Raw genomic sequence first — 12,292 nt, forward strand, 5'->3', positions numbered from 1 at the left:
GTATAGAAGATACAGCGAGACAGAATTCTAAAGGAGAGGAGACAGAAGGGACAGAAGAAATATTTGAAAAAAACTTGCTAAAACAGATTTAAAAAAAAAAGTTGAGCTAAAAATTGAAGCAATTCTACAAACTATAAGCATATTTAAAAAAAAATTTACACCTAAGCACATCACAGTGAAACTTCTGAAAATCAAAATAGCCAGAGAGAAAAAAAAGATCACCGCAAGGAGCAACAAAGAGACTGACAGCTGACTTCCCAAAAGAAACTATGAAATCCAGAAGACAAAGGAACATTTATCTTTGAAATGCCAAAAGACATTGCCAACATAGAATTTTACACTGAGCAGAAATATTCTTCAAGAATGAAAACCATACAGAAATATTTTTTTGGTAAACAAAAACTATATTTGTCACCCATCAGATTTCAAATATAATAGAGTGAGGTTAACGCAGAAGAAAATAATCCCAGGTGGAAGGTCAATAATAAAGGCACTGGGTTCAGTGGCTCATGCCTATAATCCTAGCACTTTGGGAGGCCAAGGTGGGCAAATAAGTTGAGGTCAGGAGTTTGGAACCAGACTGGCCAATATGGTGAAACACCAACTCTACCAAAAAATACAAAAATTAGCTGGGTGCAGTGGCATGTGCCTGTACTCCCAGCAACTTGGGAGGCTGAGGCACAAGAATCACTTGAACCCAGGAAGTGGAGGTTGCAGTGAGCTGAGATCATGCCACTGCATTCCAGTCTGGACAACAGAGTGAGATCCTGTCTCAAAAAAAAAAAAAAAAAGAAGTCATCCTTTTTATGAGTAAGCTGGCAAAATAAAAACAAAATATATTTTAAAAATTGGAAGAGAGAAAAGATAAATGAGTGAATAAATCTAAATAGATATACATTTTTAAAGCCAGTAAGACATTATTATATGTATGTTATTTTGGTATGTAATTAAAATACATGACCAAAATAGTATACAAATTGGGAGGAAGGTAAATAGAATTAAAATGTTTTATTGGCCGTGCATTTTTTAGGAAGAAGGTAAAAGTACCAAATAATATTAGAGTATTATATTCAAGAATCATATTGCAATAAGTCAACTAACCACTATAACAGTATTTAAGATGTAAACTTCCAAAATATTAAGGAGAATAAATGGAATGATAAAAAATAATTGTAACACCAGGGGAGGGGAAAGAGTATGTTCTTAGGTCTAGCTAAACATTCTGACTCAAAACACTCATAGGCCACATTTGGCACCAATCTCTTCAAGAGGGCAAGAACACAGCTTGCTAGCAGGTAGTGTCAGTGTCCTCGGAGAAGTCCCCACAGCAGTCAAGTGACAGCTTAGGTGTAAGGAGATGAGATGCACATTGGGCAGGTGTGGGAGGTGACCTTGGCTTAAAAGCCTCATGTCCCACAGGATCAAATATCTCTTAGAACAGCTCAGAAGACACAGCTTCCAGGGTCCTGCAAAGGACAGATCTAATACAAGAGTCACTGAGCTCAGGAAAACCCAAAGTATGTCATCCCTACCAGACATCATTCTCCCAAGATAGTCTGACAGGGATAATTTTCACCATAAGTAATGCTGTTAAGTGATATATGTTTTATGAGGTTGCCAGAGGAACAGAGCTAGAAATTTACCTAAGGTTAAGCTGTCAAGGAGAAGGAAAAAAGTTGTCTACCTTTTTCCCACAATAATCAATCTAAAAGAAATACAGAAAAAAAGAAAATAAATACATGAGTCAAACAGAAGCATTAACAAGGTGGCTGATTTAAATGCAACACACACTATATTAAAAGTAAATGAACTAAATGATTCATTCAAAAGACAAAAATTGTCAGACTGGATTAAAGAAATCAAAGCTATGTATGCTACTTATGAGAGACATACTTGAAACATAAGGATATAAAAGATTGAAAGTAAAAGGATGAAAAAGATATACGTGCAAACTCTAGCCAAAAGAAACGCTGGCATAGCTATATTATTCATGCAAAGCAGATTTCAAGGCAAAAAGCAATATGGAAATAAAGAGAGATGTTTCATAACGATGAATGACTCAAACACCAGGAAGATATAACATTCCTAACTTGAATGAGCCTAACAAATTCTCTAAATATTTAAATAAAAAATCAAAGGTACAATGAGGACAAGTAGATAAATTCAAATCAAAGTAGAATTTAAAACACCTTTCAATGTTGACAAAACAAAGAAGTCAGGAAGAAAATAGAAAAGTTGAACAATATGATTAGCAAACTTGAAATGGGCTTGTATAGAATACTGAATGCAATTTTTTTTTTTTTTGAGACGGAGTCTTGCACTGTCGCCCAGGCTGGAGTGCAATGGCGCAATATTGGCTCACTGCAACCTCTGCCTCCTGGGTTCATGCGATTTTCCTGCCTCAGCCTCCCAAATAGCTGGGATTACAGGTACACATCCCACGCCCGGATAATTTTTTGTGTTTTCAGTAGAGACGGGGTTTCACTATGTTGGTCAAGCTGGTCTCGACCTCCTGACCTTGTGATCAGCCTGCCTTGACCTCCCAAAGTGCTGGGATTACAGGCATGAGCCATCGTGCCCAGCTGCAAATTACTTTTTAAAAACAAACAAAACATATACATAAAGCAAATTTAGCAAATTTCTAAAAATTGAAATCACAGAGTATGTCTTCTGAGGAAATAAGACTAAGCTAGAAATCAAGAGCAAAAAGATAATGAGAAAATCCTATATGTTTGAAAATTAAGAAAAATACTTCTAAACAACCCTTAGGTCAAAAAGAAAATTACAATGTGAATTGGAAAATATTTTGAACTGCATAATGTATAAAATCATGTGGGCAAGGCAATCTTAATATAAAGCATCATATGAGAAGTATTAATATAATTAACTTTACTATCCAGAAACCAGTTGAATGGAATATTACCAGTACTGAGTGATTATGCACAGGGAAGTGGCAATATTGCATGAGAAACTAACAACCAACTAAGAAATGGGGGGAAGCCCTTTCATCCTGTTTAGTAATATAAAAGTCTTTGGATAAGGAATTTAGTGGGAATACTTTCTCTATATTTAATCAGCATTCTGTCTCAATTTATAAATGCCACCTCCTCTCTCATTTATAAATATCCAGACTGACTCAGCCTAAGAAATCCTAAATTTGGCAAATTCAGAGTGTCTTATAAAGGCTAAATTGCAAAAGTTAATAGTGAGCTTATTCTCTTGAACTTTTTCACCTGTCTCTCCCTATACATTTTATGGGAAAAACACACCATTTATGAAAGCACACCAGTCAGTAGATAGATTAGAACACACTATTTAAATATACATCGATTTAACCTGCTTTGAATACTGTTAAATAGTCATAGAAAATTCAAGTTTATTTAATAATTTACTGACAATCTGTTAACAGTACCTTATTAGGTATCAAGAGGTATTAATATATAAAATTAACAGAACCCATTCTCTATATTCAAAAGATTTATAATCTGGGTGGGGACACAAGCCATGAACTTAAGACACTATGGACTCTGAGAAAGTGAGGAGCCAGGGATTTCTAATTCTGGTAATGGAGGACTAGGTAACAATTATTCTTCCTGATGAAGTCACTAAAAAATGGTGTAGACAAAATATGAGGAAATGGTTTTGGTAAGTGCATCAGAGAGCTAATAAGACAGTGAGGAAAGACCTGGCCAAAATCTGAAAACTAAAATTGAGATGAGTGAGCCTACACCTCAGGATTGTTTTTGTCTTAGAAGCTACTGTTGACATGGAAAAGGCAGTCATAAGGCTGAGCATAGTTTCTGGATCTCATGGGACTTCGGTACCAAAGTTAGAACCTGAGGCCTTGGATGAAGGGCTGTAGTTTGGTCTGGAATCCTGAATTGCTAAACCTGGAAGATAAAGGTGAATTGATGACAGACCAACACTGAGCTACTACAAGTCCTGAAATGGAATAAAGGTGATCCCAGACTGTCAAGCTGATGTAAACTTCAACTTTCAGTTGTTCTATTTCCTTATATTTGGGTGTCACTAATAAATAGCATGTATCTGGATTATTTCTCTTCAATCTGAATTGGCTGTTATCCATTTACATTCAATGTAATTACAAATATATTTGCATTTGTTTCTACCAAATAAATACCCAGCTTTCCTATGTTCTTTTGTTTCTTCCTTTTTATGTTTTTGTTTTGGGGGAGAGGATTCTTTGTTTTCATTCTGTTTTTTTCCCCCTTCTTTTCTGGTTTGGAATTTATAACTTCTATTTCTACAATTTTCAATGATTATGCTAGAAAATTTTCACATGTATTTTTAACTCATCAGACTTGAACATTAAACAATATTTTTATTTCTTTTTTCTGAACAATTAAGGACCTTAAAATTACAATTACCTATTCTTCTAACTGATATGCAATTGTTACTGTGCCATTTAAGTCTAATATGTATTTTCCATTCCACAAAATATTATTTTACAGTTTATTTACATGCATCCATGTATTTACCAATTTCTTTGCTCTTTTCTTTTTGCATTTCAGAGTTTCATTTAGTATACTCTTCCTATTCTCTGATGAATATCCTTTAGAATCTCCTTATGTAAGGTTGATAAACTCTCCGTTGTTTTTCAGAAAGCTTCTTTATTGTGCCTTTGTTCTAGAAAAATATATTCCCTGGGTATAGAATTTTTGTTTATAGTTATTTTCTCTCAGCCTAATTGTCATACCTTTGAATCTAATCTGTCTTTTTCTCTGGCTGCTTTTAAGAGATTTTCTTTGCCTTTAATGTTCTGGGATTTTACTAGGTGTCTACATGTAGATTTCTTTAAATCTTTTCAACTTCTGATTCATTGGGCTTTCTGATTCTATTAAGTGAAGTCCTTCAATATTCTTGAAATTCTCAGGAATCTTTCTTCAAATATTGTTCTATCCATTTTCTCTTCTATAACTCTAATAAGATACATGTTTGACCATTCTGTTTTCTCTTCCACTTGTCTTAATGATTCTTTTATATGTTTCATTTCTTGGTCTAAGTGGAATTCTAGATAACTCCTTCAGTTCTTATTTTCACTTCACTATTTTCTCTTCAGCTTTATGTAAACTGACGTTAAACCTATCCACTGAATTTTTAATTTTAATTACTAAGTTTTTATTTCTATCAATTGCCTAGTTGCTTGCTCTCTCATTTTCAGGACTTTCATTTCTTGAGATATATTAAACATTCTCATATTCTCTTTCTGATCATTCTGTATCAGAAGTTTTTATGAGTCTGAATCTGCTGTTTGTTGTTTAGTTTGCCTTTTACCTATTGTATCTTATAATGATTCTTTACTATGAGCTAATTTTCCTTAGAACTTTGTGGCAATTCTTTAAAGTCTGGTATTGGTCATTTGTCTGGAATGGCTGCTGCCATGCTGCTGGCTGCGGTGCAGGAGGTGCACCTGGGGCTGTGTGCTCTGTGGAGCTGGTGGTAGCCATGAACAGGTGGGCGCCCTATCCCCTTCCAAGTTGTCAGGGTGGGAGTCTTGTGCTCTCTGGGCAAAGTTGTGGCTGCCCAGCCACGGCTCAGGACCCAGGCATCCTGTGCTCTTGGGGGCTGGGAGCAGGCAGGAGCTCTGCCCTCCTGGGTGAAGTCACTGCCACCCAGCCATGGCTGTAGACCTGGGCACCTCTGCACTCCTGAGGACCTGGGAAGCTCCCCTGCTCCTGTAGGCTTGGATGTGTCTGCTCCCAATGTCTAGCCTCTCCCTGGTCCTGATGCCCACTCTGATTTCAGAACAAAGTTGAGGCTGAGCCCAGTCACTGTTGCAACCCAGCTGGGTATGCACATGCTCGGTGCAGCACTGACATGCCAGCCCCCTGCCGCCTTGGCCCCCTTTAGACTTTGGGTGCCGATGACCATGAAGGGAGCCCAAGGGGGTGTAAGGGTGGCTCGGTGTGGGCCTGGAGGTACCCCTTGGTACGAACAGTCTGGGCTCTGTGGGCACTGTGGATGGGAGGTTGGTGGCAGGAGGCAGACAGGCGCCTGGGCAAAAAGGGGTGGGTTCCTGGTGAAACTTCACCTTTGGGCCAGGCCGCCAGTTCTGTTGTTCAGAGTAAGAAATTATGGTGCTTTTTCTAGGCCCACCATGGCTGTCCATGGGCCACTCAGCACACAGTTTCCCTCCTCTGAAGTCCATAAAAACTTCAGACTCAGCCAGAGTCAGGCAGACAATGGGATGACCTGCCTGTGGAGAGGAGATACCCACTGTGGGTCTCCTTTCTGCTCAAGCTGAACAGATGATGAGATGACCTGCCTGCAGAGGGGAGCTAACTACATGCTGCTGGTCTCCTCTCTACTGAGAGCTAAGTATATGATGGGATGACCTGACTATGGAAAGGAGCTGCCCACTGCAAGTCTCCTCTGAACTGTTCTGTCACCCAGTAAAACACCTCTTTGCCTTGCTCACCCTTCACTTGTAGGCATACTTCATTCTTCCTGGACATGGGACAAGAACTGGGGATTCACTGAATGGCAGGACTAAAAGAGCTGTCACACAAACAGGGCTGAAACGCATCCCTTGCTTGCCACGTTCTAGGAGATGAGAAGGAGTGAAGAGAGGAGAAGAGCTGTGGCCCTTCAGGGAGCTCAAACCTAGGAGCTCTCCAAGCCAGGGCTGAAACACTCTCCTTGGGGCTCTGCAGTTCCTGGTATTTCCAAGCTTCTGAGCACCACCGCATTCCTTGGTGCCAGCCATGGAAGCTACTTGCAGTATGCCAGGTCCCCTTGCAGTGTTGCAGGAAACCAGTTCCTGTGCTGGTGCCTGGAGCTGCCTGCCCTGATGTAGCTGGTGTGCTTGGCTGTGTACAGTGGCTGGACCTTACGCTTGCTCACCTGCATACCCCTCGAGGAGCTCCCCAAGCCAGGGCTGAAACACTCTCTTTAGGGCTCTGCAGTTCTTGGTATTTCCAAGCTTCCAGGTGTCACTGCATTCCCTGGTGCCAGCCTTGGAAGCTACTTGCAGTATACCTGGTCTGGCTGCAACCTCACAGGGAACCAGTGCCTGTGCTGGCATCTAGAGCTGCCTGCTCTGCCACAGCCAGTGTGCTTGGCTGTATGCAGTGGCTGGATCTCACGCTTGCTGACTTGCACACCCCATTCCATTCTGTGCCTGGCTCGCCCTTGGCAGGTGTGGAATCCAGGCTGGTAGTGCAAGCCAAGCACAGCCCGCCAGGCTGAGTGGGTGGAACGAGTCCAGCAGGCTTGAGCAAAACTCAGGCGAAGACGCCACCAGCCACAAAGGTTTCCAGCCATAAAAGTGACACCCCAAGGACCCTGTGACAGTATGAAGATAGCTTCCTTAAGGAAAACATTTTTACTTGCTTTTTTTTTTTTACATTTTTACAGATGCCTGGGGCAATGTAAGACATGAACCACCTTTAATCAAATTGTCGGTTTGAGGCTTTTTCAAGCTACCCAGCTAGTATTAGTTTGGGTTGCAAACCTCCTAACAGCTCTCTTATGATTATAAATTCTCAAGAGAAATTCACACCCTTTCCACCCATGGGTCAGTGACAAGGACCAAACAGGCAGTTTTCCTTACTGATAATGGGGAATTATTTCTAGTTCACTCTACATGTAGCCCTTTGAACACTCACCATTGTGTGTGTGTGTGTGTGCGTGTATGCGCGCGCACAGAATCTCTTATTAGACACCCTACTTTGGGCACGCCCTGGAATTCACTTCAAGGATCCGGCCTTGAATAACTATATTCAAAGTTAACTACTTCAACAAATCCCCACAGGGTGAGGGGCAGCTTTAGGAGTTACTTTTTCCTTCACTCAGTTAACTCTTACATTCACTCAGCTCCTGGCTTGCATATTTTTTACTTTTTGTTAGTTCATGGCTGCATTCATGATGTTGATTTCTACATTTTATCTAACATTTTAGTTGTTTTCAGTTGACTTTAGTGGGCACCTCATTCACCGTGTTGCCAGAAAATGCATTATTCATATATTTTGAGGTCTTTACATCTATGTTTCTAAGTTAAATTGATCTCTAATTTTATTTTCTCATACTAAGCTGGTATTAACATGATATTAATCTCATTAAATGAGTTGAGTAGTTGCCTCTCTTCTTCCCATCCTCAAAACATGATAGAGATTAATGGCTCCTCAAAGGTTTTATAAAACCGATTTGTAAAACCATCTGGAGCTGATGTCCTTGGCAAAGTTGGGAAAAGGTGGACTTATCATCAGTTATTCAGATTCTTTAAGGTTACTGATAGATTCAGGTTGTTCCTTTCTTCTTGAATTAATTTTGATGACTTTTTTTTTTTTTTTTAGAAAACCATCATTTTCAAATTCATTGGCATAGTTATCTATATTCTGGATGTTGAAAAAAATCTTCATAATGCCTACACAGTAATATCCCTTTTTTTGTTCATAATATTATTTTTTATCAGCTTTATTAGAGGTCTTATTGATTACTTTTTTGTTCTATTATTTTAAAGTTTTACTATTTTAAAAATTATTTTCTTACTTTTTTCTTTAGGTTTTCTTTGGAGTTCCTTTTCTGGCTTCTTGAGTTGAACTTAGCTCATTTACTTTTCAGTCTCTTGTTATTTTACAAAGGCATAACAAATGGATCACTTTAGCAGTATTCTATAAATTTTGACAAATTCTTTGTCATGCACTTCCAAATACTTTGTAATTTCCATTCTGATTTCCTCTCCAACCTATAACCTATTTAGGAGAGTAATTTTTTCAGTTCCCAAACATTAAACATTTTTTTAATGCTGATTTTTATTTTACTTGCTTTGAAGATAAAAAAATGTATCTGTATATGTACTTCTTCAAAATGGTTGAGACAGCTGGTGTGGTGGCTCATGCCTATAATCCCAGCGCTTTGGGAGGCCAAGGTGGGTGGATGACCTGGGGTCAGGAGTTCAAGACCAGCTTGGCCAATATGGTGAAACCCTGTCTCTACTAAAAACACACACACACACACACACACAAAATTAGCCAGATGTGGTGGCACATGGCTGTAATCCCAGCTACTCCGGAGGCTGAGGTGTGAGAATTGCTTGAACCCAGGAAGTAGAGGTTGCAGTGAGCCGAGGTTGTACCATGGCACTCCAGTCTGAGCAACAAAGCAAGACTCCATTTCAAAATACACATACACACACATAGAAAAACCCAAAATGGTTGAGACTTCCTTTGTCATCTATTTTGTGATCAATTCATGTAAATGTTCCATGTATATTTCATTTTATTATTTTGTTGAGATGGCTTCTTATCTGTATCTACATCTTTTTTTGAGCTTTCTACATAGTGTTATTTATGTGTGCCTACTGTAAGCAGCATATAGCTGGATTTTCCACCTATCTAGTCTGCTTAATCAATTTACATTATGATGAATGCCAATTATTTATATTTATTTATATTTATTTCAATTTTGTTCTAAATGCAACTTTTTTTTTTCCTGCTGTCCTCTCGGACTCCTCACTCTGGCTTCACCTTTTTGCCTTCTACCATACTGGTAAGTTGACTATGTTCTTCTTACCCTTGGCTCCCTTCCTTCTCCCCTCACCTCCACACACACATGGATTGGGAAGCTGTAGCAGAGATTGCTAGGCTAGTTGCCTACCTTATATCCAGCATCTTTTTCATACTTTAAAATAGAATACTTATAGCTAGTTGAGTGCACAGCTGACCAGAATGAAAATGCCCTTCCCAGCTTCCCTGACAACTCTGTGTAGCAAATGGGATATAGCAAAAGTGTTGTGTCAAACTTCCAGGAAGTCTCTTTAAAAAGGAGGAAGTTCCAGCTGCCATCATGGACCAGGAGGATGGGTGCCAAGCACAAGGATGGTAGAGCAGAAAGACAGAAAGAACTTGGGTCTCTAATAACTTTGAAACCGCTATGCCAGTCCTGGGATGCCTTCTTCTATACTTCACTTATAGGAGACAGTAATAAATGTCTGTCTTATTTAAGCCACTAATTCAGGATCTGTTTTACCAGAAGTTGAATGCAATTCCTGATACAGAAATTGCAGAAGGTTCTAGAATTTTTATTTCTTTACAAGGCACATTAACTACCAAGTTTAGAAAACAAAACCATTCCTTTTCTAGTTAATCAAGTAACTTTGAGTATTTAAAAATATTTCATGAAATTCAGTATTCAACTGTTTCCTGTGTCATGTGCCTTCCTTCCAGGTTCACTTTTCTTCTTGCTGGATGAAGCAGGCTGCAGTTGACATGCAAAGAAAAGCTGAGATATAAGAGTGAAGAGTCCTAATGGCATTCTAGCCTTCAGTGCCAGTGTCCTTACCCCTGCCCTTCTAGAGGTTTGATTATACAAGCTAACAAATTGTGTTTATATGCGGTCACTTGAGGCCAAAGAATCCTGACAAAAGGAAATAGAATGCTACTGAACAGATGTGTTCCTGTGGCATTTGCCTAATTTATCTGCAGTGAAGTAACCAGAAACTATAGATTTAAATTCTTAGAGAGGAAGTTGATTTTTTTTTTTAAAAAAAGATAACGAAGAAGAAACTACATAGAAGAAGCACCAGAAGAGAAAGATAAAAATGAAGAAACTAAAAATAACAAGGCTCAGAATGCTGCCTAATTTATCAAACTTGTCAACAGCAGCAGTTAAGAGCAGAAATCTGTTCTTTAAGGAAAAATACAGACAAACATTATCAAATAGTATTAGTTCTCAAGGGAACAATAAAAAACACAAATAATTGCCAATAATACATGTTTTCCTTTCCCTTTTTTTTTTTTTTTTTTGAGACAGGGTCTTGCTTTGTCACTCAGGCTAGAATGCAATGGTGTGATCTTGGCTCACTGCAACCTCTGCCTCCCAGGTTCAAGCGATCCTCCCACGTTAGCCTCCTGAGTAGGTGGGATGACAGGCATGCACCACCAGACCTGGCTAATTTTGTAAGTTTTTGTAGAGGGTGTCTCATTATATTGTCCAGACTGGTCTCGAGTGATCCTCCCACCTTGGCCTCCTGAGTAGCTGGGACAGCAGGTGCATGCTACCATGCCTGGCTAATTTTTTAACTTTTTGTAGAAAGGAGGTCTCACTATATTGCCCACGCTGGTCTCAAGTGATCCTCCTGCCTTGGACTCCAAAGTACTGGGATTATAGATGTGACCCACAATGTTCAGGCCAATACATCTTTTTATATTTCAACTATTTAAAATAGCCTAAGGACAATACTTGCATACTAAATTTCCTCTTAAAACTCTCTGGCCATTTTGTACTCAAACGCAATATATAAATGGTGCATTTTACAATTTAATTCAATATTTTGCTTACTTATTTTGGCCTGATCCTGTTTTCAGCACAGGACTGAAGTTCCTTTTGCTGGGCATGCTATACCTTATATATTTTTTAAATGTAAGATTTTCCCCTTGACCCTGACAGAATAAAAAGCCCAAATTTAAGATAGATACTAATCTAGGACACAAACAACTGTTCCACTGAGGCAAGATTTTTAAGAATGCAGGAATAAAAATTCTATTATAACATGCACTTTATACATATTCTTCAATTTACATGATTATCTAAAAAGCAAATCATATACACATTCTTTATAAGTATCGAGAAAAATCTATGAGCTAAAATGGGCATTTAGAAAAGAAAAGAATTACCTTTGATGCAAGGTTGTCTACTAGAGCAATCATAGAATTCTTAAACAAGGCAGCAGCAGTCAGAGGTCGCTTGGTCACCTCTGTAATGCTCAGTTTGCCTTCAGGCCACATATTTTTGAGCACAGGATTTGAACTGAGAAGCACAGAAACAGCAATTCAAATGTCACATTCAAATAAGCTGGATAAAAACTGATAAGCAAGTCTGTTGAAATGTATCCTGAGAATCATAATTGGACTACAGACTGAACTCACAAGGCCTAATTGGAAGGATGATTCCAACCAGAAAATGATGCTGCAAGTATAATGACTGATCCTGCAATGCAAATTGAGATTTTTCCAAATGATAGCACATTAAAAAAATTATTTAAATTTTTTAAAGTGACATGTTTATTATACCTACATAGGACCCTCAAATGGTCAATATGGCTCTTATAATAAATATGTAAAACAAATCCATTTTTGTGATGATTAAAAAATGAGGACAAACCACTAGTAGAAAAATGATCCTCAACGTCACAGCAGAAAATATAAAAGTGGCAACATCTTTGAATTAAAACAAATATTTATATATTAATAGAACAGGTAACACTACAGAAAGACTGCTCTTTATAAAAACACAGGTAGGAATATAAAATAGCCATTTTTTTTTTTTTTTT

General features: G+C 38.5%; 1 protein-coding gene across 6 annotated transcripts in view; it reads right to left on the reverse strand.

The window, feature by feature from the left end:
• Positions 1-12,292, reverse strand: part of MYO1D (myosin ID) — a 362,631-nt gene that overhangs the window by 218,829 nt on the left and 131,510 nt on the right. For all 6 annotated transcript variants that reach the window (XR_001829185.2, XM_017542198.2, XM_017542195.2 and 3 more), the window contains one exon: positions 11,637-11,769. Coding sequence is in view for 5 of the 6 variants with exons in the window: in XM_017542198.2 (XP_017397687.1) it covers positions 11,637-11,769 (133 nt within the window). In the remaining variant the exon portion in view is untranslated. The remainder of the gene's footprint in view (positions 1-11,636; positions 11,770-12,292) is intronic.

Source organism: Cebus imitator, unplaced genomic scaffold (genome assembly GCF_001604975.1).
Source record: "Cebus imitator isolate Cc_AM_T3 unplaced genomic scaffold, Cebus_imitator-1.0 Scaffold140, whole genome shotgun sequence".
NCBI lineage: Eukaryota > Metazoa > Chordata > Mammalia > Primates > Cebidae > Cebus > Cebus imitator.